Source organism: Acipenser ruthenus, chromosome 4 (assembly GCF_902713425.1).
Source record: "Acipenser ruthenus chromosome 4, fAciRut3.2 maternal haplotype, whole genome shotgun sequence".
NCBI classification, from domain to species: Eukaryota; Metazoa; Chordata; class Actinopteri; order Acipenseriformes; family Acipenseridae; genus Acipenser; species Acipenser ruthenus.
This window is the reverse complement of record NC_081192.1, coordinates 72,955,748-72,977,060: the sequence shown is the minus strand read 5'-3', so window position 1 is coordinate 72,977,060 and position 21,313 is coordinate 72,955,748. Positions and strand designations below refer to the sequence as shown.

Sequence of the window (21,313 nt, the reverse complement as noted above, 5' to 3'; positions counted from 1 at the left end):
TCAAGGTCTCCTAGGGAAAGAGGGGGTTTGGAAATGGCAGAAACAAGGGGTAAAGGTGAGGAAGAAACGGACTGTCAAGATATGGGAGGTAAAAGAAAAAAGGGTTCACTAAGTGGTGATAAGGAAGAAAGTAATTCTGAGACAAGAATGAAAAATAAAGATGCAATAATGTCATTAAACACAGACATAAGTTGATTTATTTACATGTTTTGAAAAGGGTAACTGCATGCAGTAAAAGGAAACTTGGACTGTTTCCAGCACCTTTTACTGGAACAATTGCACAGATGTTGTCATCACCTCTATATAAGGTTGGAGAAAGTTTTGTTACTGATAGAAACCTGACAGACCTTGAGCAAGGAGCTGAGTGGAAAATGCAGTCCTCCACTATCCTTAAGGCTATTTTTGTCACCGTCCTCTGCATGGTGGTGGATGGAAAGGTATTTAATCAGTGTGAACTGGCAAAGAAGCTGAAGATATCTGGTTTGGATGGATACCATGGGTACAGTCTGCCTAACTGTGAGTTAACTGTTATATCTGTTATATCTGTTTGCCTGTCTGTATATCTAAATAATATATATGTCTATCCACCCATCCTCTCTTTCCACCCCATTGTTAGAAAGTACACAATAGAATGACACACTGCTGTAGGGATAGCAAACTCTAGTCTAGTCATTCAAGCCTATGTTTAATAAGCAGCATGACATGTTCAGGGGTTTATTTGGTCCAGTTTAGTAATAAAGGGTGGACTGGAAGTACTATACAATACAGTCTATTCCTGGTATATTTTGGTGAATGGAAGATGATAGAGAAGGAATTGGCAATGTTTGCATCTCTAGTCCAGCACTGGGTTGCACAAGCTTAAAAGTGTAAAGTTAAAATGCACTGTAAAGCTTCTACTAAGGTAACATGTTAAACCAAAGTTAATGACCACTATAATTAGTTCTTTGGTGCAACCATGTCCCTAAATATTTATATTTATACTGGCCTTGTCCTAAAGCACTTAATCATTGAATTATACCTGCAATAAAACTGCAGGTCTTGTTTTGTCATTCTGTATAATTGATTATAGTTTACGGAGGACGATTTAAGGTGACTATAGATTCAGTCATCTTCAACTCGAATAGATCTAGCTTAGGCCCCCCTAAGAGCCTGTACCGATTTCCAAGCCATGCTTTTTAGATTGTATTGCTGGACATACATCTGTGTAAAGATATCCCAGCACTTCTTTACTCCTCTGGAAGAATCCCATTTTCACTCTCTCCTCAGGGATTTGCATGTCGTTCTACGAGTCTCGTCATAGCACTCGTTTGGTGAACCGCAACAAGGACAAGTCCACTGATTACGGGATCTTCCAGATCAATAGCCGCTGGTGGTGCAATGACGGGAAAACGCCGCACTCCAAAAATGCGTGCAACATCCCCTGCAGCCGTGAGTGAAGGAGGGAAATGGGGGCGGTGGACACACATCATATTTCCTCAGGGTGTGCCTACTTTATTGTAGGAGGGGGGTGTGGGAGATCCTAATAAAGTGGCTGCACCCTGTTTTTTCTTTCTTGCATTTCTGATAAAAGTTCCTTTTTCCCTCCTAGGCCTGCTGGATGATGACATCACTGATGACATCCAATGCGCAAAGCGTGTGGTGAGGGACCCAAATGGAATGAAAGCATGGTAAGGGCTCTTAATATACAGTTTATTCAAGGTGGCCCATCCTGCCACTTACATCGAATGTTGTACAGTTGCGTTCCAGCATTGAAATATTTAGCGTACAACTGCACTTGAAACGTGTGCCGTCAGCTTCTTTTTCACTCTGCAAGCCCACCGTGCAGCCACCTGAGAGTTACAGCATCAGAGGACCATGCAGCTCTGGCAGGCTCTCGGTCAGTCACAGGGGTCGCTGGCGTGCGGTGAGCCAAGGACTCCCCAGCCAACCTAAGCCCTCCCTGACCAGGCAGCGCTTGGCCAATTGTGCGCTGCCATCCATGGTCTGCAGTGGCATAGTCTGGATTCGACTAGCGATCTCCAGGCTATAGGGCGCATCCTGCACTCCGGGTGGAATGCTTTAACCAGATGCGCCGCTCTGAGCCCCACAACTGCACTTCTGAGATGTCTGGCTCCATAAAATATTTTGCATAAATTCAAAGGTGATTCAATGGCATTAAAATAAGGTTAGTCTGAATTGAATAATGTGGGCAGTATATGACCCACCCCAGTTCAGCTTAGATTAATCAAACCCAGTACTTGTTGGAGGGTAATGTACAGTATACCAATATTGATTGGAGAAACAAGGTTGTGCTTTCATAAGTTATTCAATATCACGTACTAGGATGGGGTTGAGATGGAGTCATTGTTAATACACTCTATTAATGTGGACCCATCAATAAACAGCTTGTTAAAGAGCTTAGTCTGTAATGATGGGGTGGCTGGTTTACCACAGTAATTTTTCAGTTTTCCCTACGCTTTTCCCATGGTTATATTATGTATTTCTTATAGTTTAACATGGTTTCTGTGTTTTTAAATTTTCTAGGCTTTACAAAGCTTACATGTGCTTCACTATGCTTTGTTACAGTTTGCTATACTTTTACAATGGGAAACTTTGGTGTTAGAATCCATGACAGAAGGCAGCATAGACAACGTATAGACACGGATTACTAAAAACATAGCCCAGTACAAAAGGTTAGATCCTAAACACAGCAGCCTACTGTCATTTTAGATTTCCATTCTATAACATACTTCACATGCTGTTGGGTTATTCTCAACCAGTTGGTGGTACTGAAGGACTAGCACTGCTACCTAATTTCACAGTAACAGTTTAGTGAGGGATCAATGTAAGTATTCAGGTTTAATGTACCTCCTGTTTCCTCCAGTGTAATTACCTTTCTCTTTTCATTCAGGGTTGCCTGGCGTAAGTTTTGCATAGGTCGGGATCTTACCAAGTACACTGCCGGCTGTGGAATTTAACCATGAAATAACTGGGTGGGCAGTGCTACAATTCTGTAGCTTTTAGGAATCTACATTCCATGTCTTATAAATGCATATTTTTAAAAATATAATTTTAGAGCTGCATCTGATCATTAAAAAACAAAAAATGTACAAACTTCTTGCTTATTCATTTTTTATTTATATATGGTTGAAAAGAGGGAGGTGGCGGAGCTTGCAATATAATGCAATGCAATGCAAAACCAACAGCATTAGTGCTTCTGTGGTTTTATTAGACAGCTATTCTGACTATTGTGTTCCCTGTGGTACTGTACTAAATTTTAACAGCTGCTTTACATTTTATAGACATTTAGAGTTGGTAAAGAGCTGTGTATTGTATTTTATTGACCAATCCTACATGACCTTGTCAAAGCCCTTCCCTTCCATGCCAGGCTACTGAGACAAGCCCCTATAACCTGGCTGTAGAGATCGGTGAAGGATGTGTAAATAAAATAGGTAGTAATAATGGGTGTTAGTTCGGTCAGTATTCTGATACACACCCCTCTTTTAACTTGAACTGTGAAACAGTCAAGCAATCTTAGGCAACAGCACTATCTACTGCTCTGAATAGCATGTCATTTACCATTTCATTGTGCTCTTCATTTTTTTTAAACCTCAAGCTACACGAAGGGTTATGTAAAAATGTCTGGGGTAAACAAGGACACAGCTGGAGCTAACTTGCAGTGGTGCTTTAAGGTTTTTAAAAGTTTCCTGGCTGTGATGACAGAAACAGAAAATGACATACAAAGTAAAGAATAACAAGAATACAGGACTGTACTTCATGTCATTTTATGCAATTGTTCACCGTTTCTGCTTTTGAGTACTTCCTGAATAAATCTCAGGATGTGGTTGTGCACCTGGTCTATTGTGTACCTGGTCTATGAAGCAGGTGGGGCCAGTAGAGGTTAAAGGTTTTATATACACGAATATTCTAGACTATTGTTGAAAATAAAGGAACAACAACAGCCAATAACAGGTTCATGAATATTAAAATGTATTTAATTCATTCAAAACAAACAACAGCATTGTACTGTTTACACAGTAGGTATGGCCCAATGCTACAAAACTAGTAAAAAGTAAATATTGGTCAGAAACAGCATCTGCTTGTCTTTAAACAATTGAAAAAATGAATCCAGTTTGCTACAGATACCTCAAATAAGAAAGCTGCAGTACCAATTCCCCTCCTAAGTCTTGAATATAAAGAGTGTTTTATTAAAAGCCAGGCCAGAATTCCAGATGCAGTGAGAGAAGGAGTCTACAGCTTTCCTTGGTGGAGTGAGTATTCCTCTGCTGTCCACAAGAGATGGGGCGGTACTGAGTGGGGGAAACTTGGTATGGGTATAAAAGATGACAGTTATCTTAATTATTGTATTCTTTTTGTTGTTTAGCTTCAGTTTGTATCATTTTCTGTTTCGCTGATTACATGGTGACTTTAACACCCTGAAGTAGTACCACTGCAGGCTCAACACAACACTGAGAGTGTAATCATTAACCAGTCCCTGCAACACTCTGAATCTAAACAACAAGAAGAAACATTGGTTAAGATAACTGATATTTTACATCTGTACCAAGTTACTCATTAAGTCATTTTCCTACGTCTGGGAAATATCCCTTAAACCATGCCAAGCAAGAAGGCAAGCAGCGCTGCCAGATATGACCGGATGTTGGTGTTGCCATGTCCTCCAGCAGTTTGTCCTGTGATCCTGGTATGGTTTGTATGGTTTGCATTGCACGGTTGCTTTATTTCTGAGGATTTCTGAATGCAATGTCGGTATACAGGACACCTGGAACCAGCACAACATGAATCAATTATTAAAACCAGAAAATCCTTATTCATTTCAAATAGGCAAATTAAGGTTGTGTTTTTTACTTGTTGTGTGCAGTTTGCATGGACATTCTCAATTGGAAAAACAGAATTTGCTTTTTTGAAATGTTAAAAAGTAGCTTGAAATATCATTAATTGCTTTTTTTCACATTTACCTTACTATTCCCATATTGAGTTATCATTTTTTCCCTAAATCTGCCTTTACTTTGCTTTGAGCTGTGTTTTGATCTTGTCTGGAGAATCCTGAGTCCTGGAACTGAAAAGACTTCCTCATTGCATTCTAATCATGTGAACATTTTTCAACTTACTAGCTCAACTTACTCTACATGTATATCGACAGAGGGAGTAGGTGTCCAGTAATACATTTATTTATTGTCCCTTATAGTTACACTCTGGTTACTCAACCTATGTGCAGGCCCGCCTTTATTACTCATGCCTTTATTAACTACTGTTCACATTGGCCTATAGACTTTGCACAATACTTTGACCTATTAGAGACCAGGGGTGAGTCATTATGGTAACCTCTTGTGAAAGAAGGGGAGCTAACTCCATCCTTTGCAGCTCACTATGTAGGAGGAAGATACTCCCACAAATCACAGTGGCAACGTGTGGTTGTTGTGTATTATACATAATAAAAAATACAAAATAAACATTTAAGATTATTATGATTTCCATTACATGAGAGTAGGTGTTAAACCTTCATGCTGATATTCAGCTCAGACTCCACTCTCGCCAAGATAAGCACCAACTAAGACATAGCTTCTATTACTGTAAACGAATGTGATCCGTTTCCTTCCATCTGATGATGTAGATATCCTTCTGCCTGGTGTTGATGGCTGAAGTGTAATGCAGGCTACAGGGATCAGCCTGTTTTGCCTCCCTGGCACATCAGCACACACAACGGCAACAATGCTGGCTCCAGGGATCAACCACAGTGCGGCCTCAAGGGCAGCTTGTACAGTAGTTCTCTGGGGTCTTCAAGTGGGTACCTTCCATCCTTGGTGTTTCATTGACTAGCCCACAACACCTTAAGAGGGCTCGACAGTGATTCTGGCGTCCCAGCATCACCCCCCTCCGTCCCCCACTCAGCTAAGCCCAGCTTACTTACCTTCCTTTACATCAAGGTTTTTTTTTTCTACTGTGCTCGAGGTTCCCAACCAGAATCAGAATCTATACCAGAGCCACTTGCTGCTCCTCTCTGCTGCTTCAGATAAGTTCTTCACTATGCGTCGCAACTGTTGACCACTGAATCCGATGTCTCTGAGAAACCAGGTTGTGGAGTGTGCCACAAATCCTTGACAACCCACCTCCACTGGATAAACCTGGACTCACACATGCATATAAATCCCTGAGAGGCAGGGTAAAGCAGACCAGCAAGAAAAGAAGCATTCCGGAAGCAGTTTGAGTAATTGTTCTGTATATAGCTGTGTACTTGCCTTGCTCTTCAGTGTTCACTGCACAACTCCTGGGACCTTGAACACAGACAAATAAAAGCAATTATTTTAAAATGGTGTCAGCTAAGTACACTTTTTATTGAGTGATGATTTTTTATCAAACTATTTTAAAATGTTGTCTGTGTCTGTGCTTCATGATTCTCCAGAATTACAGGACAGTCATTATTCGGCGAATAAGGAACTGTCTCTAAACTAATTGCCAGTGTTCCACTGTTTGCCTCTTGATTAATGCATCAATAAAGCTGGGTAAAAGAGCATACACGATGCTTCAAAATCATCTGGCACTATCTGAGGCTGCAGAATCCTAATTTCTAGCTCCTTTAGAACATGTCTTGATTCCAAATTACATGATGCAATGCCCTTTCAACACTGCTGGCCCCACCAGCTTCATATTATTATTGTGGACGTCAGCAGACTGTAAACATAAATGTGTGTAGGAGCTAGTATAAGCAGACTATCATCCAAATACATGAAAAAGAGCATGCAACAAATTATCCACACTGTGATCTAGATATTAATTCGTCACATGCATTATTAGTACAGTACATTCTTTGAGGTTACATTTTTTTTATTATAATTTTTTTTGTTTTGTTTTTCAATAACAAGTTAATTTTGAATATATTACAGTTTAAGTTGGATAATGAAAAATCAACCAGATCAAAACTGCAGAACCAGAAACTGTAAATGATAGTTTTTCGTATTTGGTAACAAAAAAGAAAAAGGGCATTTCTTGTATCTGTTACCTTTCTCTTCTCTCATAAATTCAATTTCAGTGTACATGCAGTGACTTTGGCTTTCTGTAGGGAAGTGAAAATGGCAGTGTGGTTAGGTTATTGCACAAAAAATGTTTTCCTTTTACCCAATATCAGTTATGCAGTACAGGGTAGATTACATTAACTAAAATTACACAACAAAATGAATCAACACTATGTAATCAGTTTGTTTAATTGAAAAAACACACAAAAGGACCAGAATTAATAAGCATTTGCTCCAATGGAACATGTTAATGTTCAAGAACAAACTATGAACAGCTCTGAATGGTACATTAGAGAATCGATACAGCGCATGCACCTGGATCAAGCCCTTTGTAAATCTGTTCTGATAGATTGAATTGTCTGTTGTTACAGATAAGGATGATATGTATAAGTGTAGTGTGAAGAAGTGTGAACGCATAATATAAGCAGGCTAAACTGCGTATGTATCTGTACATTTCGGAATGGGATTGTGTTCACAATGGAGAGTGCTGGTGCAGCTGCCCTCCGGTTTGCTGTTAATGTAGGATGACAAGGGGAGGAGAGAGATACCTTCAGCAATACATGTAGTGTACATCAGGGCAGCTTGTACATAGTTCTGTATTTCAGAAATAAATAACAGCGTAAGAACATTTACGAATGAGAGAGGCCATTTGGCTCATCAGAGCTCAGTTTCTAGTAGTTGATTGGTCTCAGAACTTGATCAAGTTGGGTCTTAAAGAATCCCAGTGATTCTGCCTTAAAAACAGAACGAGGCAGCATGATCAAATAATTGAACAAGAGGAAAAAATACATAAATAATGAATAGAATTAAAAGTGAGAAGAATGATGCTGAAAAGTAATAATTATCCGACAATGCAATGTTTTGGTGTACATGCTGAATACATATTTACACATATACTGTAGCCATAGTAACACACCTGTTTGTTTTTCAGTTTTCTGAATGACGTTAGCATATAAAGGGATGCCAGAGACCTCTTGATCTGTAAGGGAAAGCAATACAGTACTTAAAATACAATACTTCAGTATTAAGGTGTTTTTGGACTTTGGACTTTGTCTTGAGCCCCATTACCCAAACGGTCCATAATGCCTATTAAAGCCAGATTATTGCTTTTGTACTTCAATGACACAGCATAATGAATTATGATTTGGTATTTATTTGAACTGTATTTATTTAGTTTTTCTTGTTTATGTATCCTTCCGCATAAGCACTAAAATATAGTCAACCATTATAATAATATATCCTATGAGCTTCTCTATAACATTAGTGTACAAAACAGAGTTTTAAAACTGTAAAACTTTTATTTTTTGAATAAACTGAAAACAAAGAGAGGAAAAAAGGATTGTTTCCAGATATTGAGCACTATTACAACTTTTTACACTTATAACTTGAAAGTCTGTTTCAAAGAATTTTTCAAAATGGCCGCTCTAGCGCACTGGGGTTTGAGATCTGTCCTCTAAATCAGTAGTGTGCAAACTCTTTATATGCCGCCCCCTTTTCGTAGCATACATTTTGTTGTCCCCCTCCACACACATATTAAAATGTTAGAACTTAACTTTATGTTTTAACAGGTGTTTTTTTTTTGCCTGAATTTAATGTAAATTTGGTATTTTTTCCTAGATTTAACCACAAAAAGTAAATTTAGCAAAATTGCATAAACGTTAGCAAACACATTATTAAAAGTTTTGAAATTTGTACTTTCAGATATCATTTATAAATGTTGAAAACGCGTATCACAAATTCCACATTTAAAATCGCCTTGGGAGGCCAGTTTGCCATCGCCTGGGGAGGCCAGTTTGCCATCACCCTGGGGATGCCTGCTTTTGCCGGAAATTCTGGGGCCAGAGCCCAAGAGAAGGGAGCGGCTGGCTACAGAGAAGGGGGGAGAGGTGAGGAGACCATCTTCAACCGCAGTAGTTTCACTGTTTTGCATTTGAGCCTTTTATTTTATTTAATAAATGCGCACCAGCGTACTTCACTCACAGCACTGTGTCTCTGCATTTCCTGGTCTGACGTTACCATCAGCCATCTCTGTTACAGCTGTTAAAAAAAAAAAAAGTGCTCAGGCTTTTCAGTTCCATACCACATCATGGATCGTTATTGCTGTGTTACCTGTTTGACAATGTGGGCAATAATCCTTACACTATCAGTGCACTAGAGCGGCCATTTTGAAAAGAGATTTGAAACAGACTTTAAAGTTTTAGTGTAAAAGGTTTCAGTATGTTAACAATGAAAAGAAAAATGACAGGACATTATTTAAACAGTTGTAGCAAATATGATGTAAAATCCTGTTTTGTTAAAGGATGTTCCTCAATGATCTATTCTTGGCCTGTTACACGTGGGGACGTGAACTACGCCACTTACTCTTTAACGTGTTTTGCTTTTCTTCTTGCAGTCAGAGGTATTAAGCACTCGTACTGTACCTGATGTTGTGCCTTCGTTATGGCCACCTTGTGCACTCGATGAAGGAGCCAGTCGCTGTCCTCTCAAACTGTACAAAAACACAGAGATCCCAAAGAGCATTCTCAGCAGTCAAAAGACATTGCATCTCTGATTTCAAGGGTACCACTAATTATCTGTGTGTGAGGGACAAATGCAGGTATCATGTATATGACAGGACACACAAAGTCCAGACACTAACCTTGTTCTACAATGTGTTTTATTTATAAAGGGCTGCTGTTTATTCTTTCGCCAAGCATGGAGCAGTAAGTAAACCCTTCCCCCGTACCCCCCTGGATGGTACACTGTATTGGCAATGTTCTGTAGTTTAGTCCCTAGGAGGGGTTGTAGTTTTTTCCTTCCTATGCTCTTCTGGTTGCTTGTTACCCTTATGAAAAAGCAGGGTATTTTTTAGTATACTTTAAGTATAGAGTTAAGTTTATAAAAAGTATATAAAAGTATATATACTTTTCACATACTTCAAGTATAAGAACATAAGAACATAAGAAAGTTTACAAACTAGAGGAGGCCATTCATCCCATCTTGCTCGTTTGGTTGTTAGTAGCTTATTGATCCCAGAATCTCATCAAGCAGCTTCTTTAAGGATCCCAGGGTGTCAGCTTCAACAACATTACTGGGGAGTTGGTTCCAGACCCTCACAATTCTCTGTGTAAAAAACTGCCTCCTATTTTCTGTTCTGAATGCCCCTTTATCTAATCTCCATTTGTGACCCCTGGTCCTTGTTTCTTTTTTCAGGTCAAAAAAGTCCCCTGGGTCGACATTGTCTATACCTTTTAGGATTTTGAAGGTTTGAATCAGATCGCCGCGTAGTCTTCTTTGTTCAAGACTGAATAGATACAATTCTTTTAGCCTGTCTGCATACGACATGCCTTTTAAACCAGGGATAATTCTGGTTGCTCTTCTTTGCACTCTTTCTAGAGCAGGAATATCTTTTGTAACGAGGTGACCAGAACTGAACACAATATTCTAGGTGAGGTCTTACTAATGCATTGTAAAGTTTTAACATTACTTCCCTTGATTTAAATTCAACACTTCTCACAATATATCCGAGCATCTTGTTGGCCTTTTTATAGCTTCCCCACATTGTCTAGATGAAGACATTTCTGAATCAACATAAACTCCTAGGTCTTTTTCATAGTTCCCTTCTTCAATTTCAGTATCTCCCATATGATATTTATAATGCACATTTTTATTGCCTGCATGCAATACTTTCCTTGCACTTCCTAAATACTTTGTTAAAATATTTTGGTCCTAAATTGGCCCACTTTAGTATACTGTAAGTATACTCATATGCTTTACAAGTATATTTTAAGTCTACAAAAATAGCAGCTTAAAGTACACTATTAGTATACTTAAAGCATAGGGTTTAATATACTTAAGAATAAAATAATATTACTTCAAGTAAACTAAGAGTAAACTTCATATATACTACCAGTATACCTAAAGTGTTATTGAAACATATATAGACTTAAGTTTTATAAAAAGTATATAAAAAGTACCATTATGAAATAGTAATATGTTGACGTATACTATAAATGTAATTAAAATATACTAAGATGTTAATATTATAATTTAGATATACTATATTGTATTATACTTAGGTACTGCAGGGCCGCATGGTTTGCTTTCGATTACTGAGTCATTACTAATAAAATAACCAAACAATAGCAGTACCAAAAACCACAAAGCACTTATGCACATACCACAAGGGAGGTCCACATGATTTCAGGGTGCCTGTTTTTAGAGGGAGATATCTGATCAGTTTTAGAAAACCTATCATTCATTGTATACAATATTGACACTTTGTTTTACAAGTTGCTCATCACAATGTATAATATGTAATACCCAATATTACTTGACTTTAACAGATATATTAAAATGTGTATTATTGCTAATTAATGTACAACCCGGTAACATTTTCTAGAAATGCATCACTCATATAATCTGCATAACCTTTATACAACTGGTTATTACAACCCTCCAGTGTGACAGGCACCACATGGCCTGCTAGGAAATCACATTACTTCATCCATACATTAAACCTCTCAGTCACAAGATGTTCAGTAAAACAAAAACATAGAAAACATTTGGTGCTTTCTAACAGCTCCTTTCTGAAACATTAGACTAGAATAGGCAACTTAGCTTTAACATTGGTTTCATGGCCAAAACACCATACAGTTTAAAGATGTTTTTCTTTAAGTCAGCTTGTCAAACAAACACTTGAACATACAAATCATCTGTGTTATTTCCCATAAAACTAAAAAAAAACAAAAAAACAAACAGGTTACACAGCTAAGTGCAAATGAGAAAGGAACTGTTTCCAAGCATCAGATTTTACACACTAATCGTTTCATTTTAGGACTAGTCAATGCAAAGTGTTACAATCAATATCTTACCTTTCCTTTTCAACCAGAATAACATGCCAAGCAGCATACCCAAGAGGAGAAGAAATACGATGCATGTTACTATAATAGATGTACTATAAGTTTCTTTCTTATTGTACACTTCCTCTGCATTGCCATACTTATTTGTGGCCACACAGCTGTAGCTGTCTACTGCCTGCATGTGAAGTATTCCTGTTGTCTGGTACAGGGTTGTGTCTCTTCTGACATAGCTGCTAATGGTGACCTTGCCCCCGGGAGTGATCCATGTGATGGAGGGTAAGGGGTTTCCCTCTGCAGTGCACAGCAGACTGTATCCTGACTGGGGATCAGGGACCAGGGACAGCTGTAGGATTTGGGCTGGGGCTGGAAGAAAGCAATTGCAAAGCCACGTTTTCAGAGAGGATTAAAATAATTGTTATGGCATAAACTACCAAGAAACGATTCTTTCCTTTGTCTTTTGTTTTATATTGTGAATTGGTCTGTCTGTTGTATAGGTTACTTGTTTGTCCTGTATGAAATGCTCTGGGAACATTTACACTTTGAATAGGATCCACTGTATAGAGAATAATGGGCCCGATTTTCCACTGTGTGATACTGATTAAAGCACACCTTAAACTTAGTGAAGTAAAAAAAGTTTAAAAAAATTAATGCGATGAAAAAACTATTTATAATGCATTTAAAGTTAAAAATCTTTTCTTAAAAAACAAGCCTCTTATAAAAAAAATATTCTTTCACAAAGACACTTCAGAAGTGTTTATTACACAGGTCTGCGTTTACACTTTCAGACAAAAGGATATCATTCCAGTCACTGGCAAGAGAGAGACATGTCGAATTTTGCCTCTCCAATATCCCACTGACTGGAAAAATGAATAAAGCAATAATGATTTCCATTACACGAGAGTAGATGTTAAAACTTCATGCTGATTTGAACTTGGCTCTCGCCAAGATAAGCACCAACTAAGACGTAGCTTTACAGTAAACTAATGTGATCCATATGTGTCTCCATCCATTTGCGCTTCCTTCCATATGATGATGTAGATATCCTTCTGTCTGGTGTTAATGGCTGAAGTGTAATGCTGGCTCCAGGGATCAGCTTATTTTGCCTCCCTGGCACATCAGCACACACAACAGCTGCGATGCTGGCTCCGGGGATCAACCACAGTGCGGCCTCCCCAGCGCATCAGCATGACAACCGTCTGGATTGAGCTAAGTAGGGTACATCTCTGGGGTCTTCAAGTGGGCACCTTCCATCCTCAGTGTTTCGTCGACTAGCCCACGACACCTCAAGAAGGCTCGACGGTGATTCTGGCGTCCCAGCATCACCCCCCTCCGTCCCCCACTCAACTCAGCCCAGCTTACTTACCTGTACATCAGCGTTTCTTTCTTTCTATTGTGCTTGAGATCCCCAGCCAGAATCTTTCCGTCTCAACCACAGCTAGTTGCTGCTCCTCTCTGCTGCTTCGGATAAGTTCTTCACTGTGCGACGCAACTCTTGGCCACTGAATCCGACATCTCTGAGAAACCGGGTTGTAGAGTGTGCCACAAATCCTCAACAACCCACCTCCACTGGGTAAACCTGGACTCTCCATCCTCGCTGTTCCGCTTCAGTGGCTAGTTGAGCTTACCGCAGTTTCTTCCTCTCATACGCCTCATCTACAGCATCCTCCCATGGCACTGTTAACTCTACCAGGTGAACAAGGCGTGCTGATCCAGACCACAAGACAATATCTGGTCGAAGGTTAGTGCTGGCAATCTCAGGTGGCAAAATAAGCCGTTGACCAACATCTGCCAGCATTTTCCAGTCTCTAGCAGCTTCCAGTTGTCCTGGGCGAGGATTGGTTTTAACACCTTTTTTTCGTGGTTGCTCTCCTGGACGGAGGAATGTTGTCTTTTGTGTGTAATGTTTTGATGGAACAGGTGGCAACTTATTGGTCATGTTACGCTTGTCTTCCAATGCTAAGGCCAAACATCGCAGCACCTGGTCATGGCGCCAAGTAAACCATCCTTGGCTAAGAGCCACCTTACATCCTGTCAAAATGTGCCTTAATGTTGCAGGTGATGAACACAAAGGACATGAGGGATCCTCTCCTACCCAGAGGTTTAGGTTCTGTGGTGATGGGAGAACATCATATGTTGACCTGATAAGGAAACTGATCCTGCTATGTTCCATTGACCATAGGTCTTGCCAGCCAATCTTGCGTTGTTCCACACTCCCATCTCATCCATTCTCCCTGCTTGGCCTGGGAAATGGCCTTCATACACCTCATCCTCTCCTCCTGCTTTTGCACCTCTTTGACTACCAGCTTCCTCTTTTGAGCTGGGGCTGCCTTGTGCCATGTAGGAGGAGCTGTACTGAGACCAAGACCCCCTCTTCCATGCTGAACTTGCCCCATGATATCACCAGTTCGAAGGGCAGCCTTTGCATCTTCCACAGCTTTCTTTGTCGCCCACTTTCTTCCAGTTTTCAACACAGGTGCTGCCTCCCTTACGCATTTGTCGCGTGACTCTACTAATGTCATTTCCAGTCTGACCTTGGTGCACTTAAACTCCTCGGTTAGAGCGGAGACTGGTAGCTGCAGTATTCCTTTACCATAAAGTCCCACTCTGCATGGGCCCATGATGGGGACACATGGGCCCGTGTCAGGTTGTAATTGCCTTTGTTTCAATCTAAGGGCAAATCTGCTCTTTGACCTGCTAAAACTTTTTATTGAAACCAAAAGGAAAAGACTTTTGCAGCGATACAAAGGCACGATCGGCAGAACACCTGGACCAAGATGTAAACACTGGGTTTCTCTTTGCATCCCTTAAAGTCGGACCACGGAGCAAGGATTAATGCAGGCATGGCAGGGCTGAAGTCCTGCATGTAAAAATGTATATATTGTGTGTGTTTTTAAAAAAAAAATGTTTGATATATTTTTAAAATCCCATTCCACATGATTTAAAAGAGCAGCCAGATCCTTTGTTGTTTGGGGGGTAGTTTAAGGAAAAGACTGCGAGCAGCAGGTTGTGCTAGAGTCCTGCATCGGGTCGGGTACCCGCGGTTGCCTGTGGGTTACCCGCAAAAGTGGGTCGGTTTTGCGGTTTGGGTTTGGGTTTGTGGTTTGAGTGCGGGTCAAAAAAATTACATTTTCGGGTCAGGCTCGAGCCTGAATTTGAATCGCCAAAATCGTTTTCTGTCCTTTCAGTGTACTCGTCTGTAACCTTTTCCCAAATAATGTATTAGAAGATAAATGAACCGGTACTTCCTGCACTAAAGCAGGAGGCGATTAGGGAGGAGTCAGCTGGCTAAGCATTGTTTCCTGTATAGCCTATTGTGTAAACTCAATCTGTGGAGAATGGTAGAGATATCTGTGTGTGAATGTGAGAGCATGAGAGAGTCAGTTGACCAGGCAGTAGGTAAAGGACAAACACTTACGGGTTCGGGTCGGGTTGCAGGTCTTATTAAAGTGGGTTGGGTCGGGTTGCTGTAAAAGAGCTGAAAGTATGTCTGACCAAAGCTCCAGTTTTGAAATATTTGACCAGAACAAGCCAGTAAAACTAACTGTAGATGCCTCACAGAGTGGTTTGGGAACAGCTTTGCTGCAGGATGTTGCACCAATCGCATATGCATCCTGAGCTCTGACCACCACAGAGCAAAGATATGCTCAAATTGAGAAGGAAATGCTGGCAGTAGTGTTTGGCTGTGAGAGGTTTCATCAATATGTCTATGGCAGAAGAATTGAAATACAGTCTGATCACAAGCCACTGGAAGCTATAGTGAAAAAAAACACTGAGCAAAGCACCACCTAGAATTCAGAGGTTCCTCTTGAGGCTACAGAAATATCAGTATGACCTGAAACATGTCCCAGGTAAACAGATGTTTGTTGCTGATGCTTTGTCAAGAGCTTACCTAACAGAGACAGATGCTGATACAGAATTTACCAATTTCCTATGACAAACACCAGGAGTTAAAGCATAAGATAGAAAATGACACCACAACGCTGGCTCTAAAATAAGCAAGGAAGTTCATAATAAACTAAAACCCTACTGCCATGTAAGAGAAGAACTCAGCATGGCCGATAAACTGATCTTCAAAGGTGAGAGAATAGTAATACCTCACAAGAAGTGGGGTGGATTGCTCAAAAGAATTCATGAAGGACACATTGGAATAGAAGCATGTAAAAGAAGATACAGAAAGATCCTGAATGCATTAATAACTGATGTTGTATCCAAATGCCCATTATGCCAGAAATACAAATGACAACAGCAAAAAGAGCCACTGATACCACATGAGGTGCCAGACAGACCGTGGCAATCTGTGTCCACTGACATCTTCTACTTCAAAGGTACAGACATGTGCTGATTGCATATTCTGGATTCTTTGAAATGGCTCTGTTAAAAGAAACAACAAGTGAGGCAGTGATCGCTCAAAAGAAGTCCACATTTGCAAGACATGGAATACCACACAAAGTCATCTCTGACTACGGACCACCGTGTGTAAGTAGAAAATGTAAAGAATTCACAGAACACTGGGAATTTACACATGTCACTTCAAGCCCTTTGTGCCCACAGTCCAATCGACTGGCAGAGAAAACTGCAAACAGTTAAAAACTTGCTAAAGAAAGCCAAAGAAGCTAAACATGACTTTTATTTAGCTTTACTGGCATACAGAAACACACCCAGGGGAACGAAATTACAATCATCTGCACAGATGTTAATGGACAGAAGGCTAAGGACAAGATTGCCCACAGTTTATTACAGCCTGAAAACACCAAGACGGTACAACAGACACTACAGAAACAAAACCAAAAACAAAAGCACTACTTTGACAGAGGTGCCAAAAAAATACCCACTAAAAAAAAGAAACGAAAAGGTGAGAGTTAGGAAAGGCAGACAATGGGAACCCATCAGAGTCATCAATGAAGCAGACACACCCAGGTCATTCATCGTGCAACTCCAGACAGGACATCTCCTACAAAGAAATAAGGAAGACATACAAAAGATTCCGCAAGACAGCGACCTGCTTCCAGAAGAGCAGACTTCATTGTCTCAGGAAATGGACTTGGCACTACTGACGGTCAGCAATATATTTTAGACATACATTGACATTTTAAAATATGCCCCCAACAAATAGTATGAAAAAGAAGGGAACATATTTCAAAGTATGCTTCCTTAGACTTTGAAACATATAAAATGTATATATATATATATATATATATATATATATATATATATATATATAATTTTACAATATTTCAATTTATATTGTAACATTACTGCTACACAGGCGTTCTACCCGGAAGTGATGATAAATTCAACACATTTAAATCAGCCAAGTTTTATTCATCCAACCCATACAGTTGCAGAGCATAACACAGGTCAGGGCATTTCACACACAGTGCCAAGAGACAGAGGGGTCACACCAAACGACTCACACACACTACACGGTAACATATCACACTTACCTCAGACAGGACAGGACGGTGGTACACACAAGGGGAAACAATAACACAAGGGGAAACAATAACACAAGGGTTAAAGTCCGAAAAGTGGAACAGAACAGTCCACTTGTCCTTCGGAGCCGATAGAAAGTCCAATCGCTCGGTACCAGCATGACCCGCTATGGCCATATGCTAATTAGATCCCTGATTCTTTGTACTGTGAGGTAATGTCATTTATAAAGTTGTTTTCTGTTAAGACAATAATGTTACACTGCTTCAGGAAAGGATAAATACAAATTAATAATAAATCAAAACTGCAGTATACAAGTGTTCTTGCTTTCCTATATTAGTAAAATATAATGTCTGGTAAGGAATTAAATTTAGACCTGGGATAACATTTTAAGAATTGTTAAAATACACTAAAGAAACAGTGTATGTTACAGAAACTGTGGTCATGCCACGGCATGCAAAGTAGCCTTTTTTTAAAGAATGTATTGCAATATATTTTGATGAAATCCAAAATATATTTTAGAATTCTGCCATCTATAAAATGTATCTTGTATTCTTGTAGAAATGTACTGCAATATATTTAGAATGTTTTCTGAAATGTATGACAATATATTGCACTATACATCATTGTAACAGAGATCGAATGATTCTTGGTGTCAGATCTCCCTCCCAACCTGTGAGGGCGCTGTGTAAAAGGAACAGAGTACCCTTAACTAAATGGCATGACAATTTATTCCTTGGGTCAGGTGGAAGTCGGTCATTTAGGAAGGGGGCGGAGCTATAGTACCCAAACTCAATGACTAGGACGGGAAACGGTGTGGCATCCGAGGACTGGAGGAATAGATGCGCTCGTTAACCTAGGGGTCATGAGCGAGGGTATAAATAGGAGTCGTAGTATAATTGATCTGTTCCTTGGTAAATGGTTAGTTACAAACCTACAAGGAGCCCGTGTTGCAGTATTGTGAGAATCGTGAGTTTTTGTCTAGTGTGTGTTAGTGTCTGTTATACCTGTCTGTTTGTCTCAAACTAGACTACCCATAACACGATCCGGAGCTGTAGCAGAAGCCAGCATAAACCCGGACATCACTTTCACCCCTGCATTCACGGAGAACTGTATTACACCACTAGCACCTATTCACTGTCACTAAAAACTGTGTTTGTGTTTTATGTTTAGTGTTGGTGTATGAAACTGGACTTTTTGGTTGCAGGTCAAACCCGGGGATTACAATTACTGAGTGATACTCGCCGTTGTATCACTCCATCATTATTATTTACAGGTGTTCGCCATAAGGCTCTGGACATTGTTTAATAAATCAATAAACACCCTTCCTTGCACCTGGAAATCATTGTCTGTCTGTTTTGTATCCGCTCTGCACTGCACACACGTGTAACCACTCACCACTTTGCCACACTCATATATTTAGGAAAGAGATGACAATATATTACAATATATTTTTATTGCTTTAACATATACTGCAATATATTATTTTTTCGTATGGTCTGGCACCATAATATTGTAACTGATTAGACATTTTGTGTAATTTTGTCATATATAAGTAAAGTAAAATCATTTGGGTTTTTTTTTTAAAGAAAGAGGGTTGTCAGGATATTGCATAACAGGCTAGGGTTATGGAAAACAGAAGAATGTCACCTGTTTAAGTAGAGTAGATATCAGATGTATTTTCTTACCTGGTACATTTAGTGTTGCCCCATGTCTGGATTGATAGCTGTCGTAGTTAAGTTCTACCCGACAGTAATACAGGCCACTGTCGTAAACATGCAGGTCTTTAATGAGCAATGAAAGGTTCCTCTGCTTTGGACTCCCAGCCAGTGAGAAGCGGTCTGAACTGGCAACCGAACATCCATCTGAGCCTGTGCCAGTATTGTTAATAGTACTGCAGTTAAAAACAACTGGGCCATCTCTTGTATTATGTTTTCTCCAAATGACCACAATCCTCCCAGTGTATCCGAGTTGTTGAGGATGTGTGAAAATGCAGGGTATCACTACTGGCTTATTTTTGGTGCCATTTACCTGAAGCTGGTCAGTCATGGACCAAGGAACTGCTGAAAGAGCTGTTACAAAGACAATGGACAAGCGAATTTACAAAAAAAGGGGTGATGGTTCCACCACTGTTTACATTGTGTATAATTTTTATGAAGTGGGCGATCTCCATTACCATTCAACTCTCTGGAAATCAATCAACCCTGATACTTCTGTCCCAAAGGGCTAGATTTACCTATCACTATAACTTACCAGTATATCTGTGACCCCTAGAGGATATTAATTCTAAAGCCTCCACAAAATACAATAATACATTTCCAAATAATACAGCATTAATAAAATAATACATTCTCCACAATAGCAATGAAATGGTAGAGAGGAATGCACCACCAATATATATATTTTTTCAACTATTACAAATGTAAACAAAATCTTTAAAAACTATGAGACACTTCTATATATACTTTCAAAGATATTTCAATACAAATATAAATCATCAGGCATGTCAACTTTAGTTAATTTGTCAAAGACAAACACAGTTAAATAGATCGATATGTAGGCCCTTACAGCACAAGTAGATTTGTAATACACCTACCTTTGCAGGCAACCAGTGGCAGTGAATAAAACAGAAACAGCAAAAGCCCCTTCATTCTTACAGAACTTTCCATTCTAACATCCATGTGTGTTCAAGCCGCAGTTTAAAAGGACAATTCAACTTCCTTAAAATCTTTGTAAAGCGATGACACACTGGAGAAAGGAAGCAGTATTTTGAAATTGTGCATTACAGATAGTAGCTTAAAAACAACAACATCATCATTACATTTATATATAGCGGCATATAGCAAACTTAATAACTACTGCACATGTATACAGAGGGTACTCATAATCCCATAATAATCACACAGAACCTAAAAGGTTGAAAATATTTATATAACAACATGTTTATCATATAGTCAAATGCAATCCGTTTGGTGACGTTTGGTGAAAAATCAAGGCAGTTACCATGTAAAGTGTGACAGACAGACAAACAGACAGAAAGGCGAACACGATCAGTGCATAAGGGTCCCCATTCTCTTTGTTTAAAATAGAGATAAAAAATAGAAAAATAAATAGATACAGATTAATGCTGAAGTTGGCTTCTTATTCAGCCAGCTTCTTATTCGCATTCCAGCTTCTTATTCACATCCCGCAAATGTAACACACATTAAATAAGTAGCTGGGGTATTCAAGGGTAAAATAGCTTTGGGCCACTTATTTCAAAGTTGATTCCCGCACATGGGGAACCCCTCTACAGCCCCCATATGTATTTAACCAGGGCCAAAATGGATTTTGGTACAAAAACAGTGGGCAAACATGGCACAGATAGCAAGTTGGCATGTTATCTAATAACACAACTTAAATAAGCAACAGTCGTATTTACGGGGTTAAATCGCTTTGGGCCACTTATTTCAAAGTTGATTGTCACAGAGGGGGAACCCCTCTATGTCACCCAAATGTTTTTATCCCGTCCCAAAGCGGATTTTGAGGCATTACAACTAAAAATTACCAACTTTCTGAAGCCTAAATTTGGGAGTCATAATTTGCTGTAACTCAGTAAGAGTTTTTGCACTCATCCAGTCTGCAGTAACGAGGTGTTTGTTACGTGCTCGCAAAACGCTCAGGGGTGCAAATTTGGGGTACCTCATATAGCACCAGCAACATTAAAATCTGACGCCAGTAGTGTTTTTTAATTTTTTTTTTATTCCTTAGCAACCATAGTTGATGATAATTTCTCATTGGATCTGGACTACTCACATGACCCAGACCCACCCACACTCATCCACATACACAGGAGTGAAGGGAAAGTGGTAGCAAACATGTTGCAGGGCACTTTTACACAGTTATCAATTGTTTGTTCAGGAAGTCAAAAAGGTATGTGGGCAATAATGTTTTGTGATCGCAAGCCTCTTCATTTACCTCGAAAGTTAAGCTTTGCTAATTTATAAACACATTTTGTTGATTAAAAAAAAAAGCTGATGCTTTGGTTAGATG

The 21,313-nt window shown here is 39.5% G+C and overlaps 2 protein-coding genes across 2 annotated transcripts; one reads left to right on the top strand and one right to left on the bottom strand.

The window, feature by feature from the left end:
* Positions 1 to 258: 258 nt before the first annotated feature.
* On the top strand, positions 259 to 3,063 carry LOC117400642 (lysozyme C, milk isozyme-like). Its single transcript, XM_034000865.2, has 4 exons — positions 259 to 516; positions 1,267 to 1,428; positions 1,589 to 1,667; positions 2,891 to 3,063. The coding sequence occupies exons 1-4, from the start codon at positions 285 to 287 to the stop codon at positions 2,955 to 2,957; spliced, it is 540 nt and encodes a 179-aa protein (XP_033856756.2). The 5' UTR covers positions 259 to 284; the 3' UTR covers positions 2,958 to 3,063.
* Positions 3,064 to 3,947: 884 nt separating this feature from the next.
* LOC117400639 (sialic acid-binding Ig-like lectin 15) lies at positions 3,948 to 19,968 on the bottom strand. The gene is made up of 9 exons (XM_034000863.3): positions 19,878 to 19,968; positions 18,970 to 19,353; positions 11,864 to 12,214; positions 11,171 to 11,201; positions 9,431 to 9,498; positions 7,927 to 7,989; positions 6,998 to 7,051; positions 6,237 to 6,272; positions 3,948 to 4,759 (listed from the first exon to the last, which is right to left on the bottom strand). Exons 1-9 carry the CDS (start codon positions 19,960 to 19,962, stop codon positions 4,716 to 4,718), a joined length of 1,116 nt encoding a protein of 371 aa, XP_033856754.2. The 5' UTR covers positions 19,963 to 19,968; the 3' UTR covers positions 3,948 to 4,715.
* Positions 19,969 to 21,313: the final 1,345 nt, after the last annotated feature.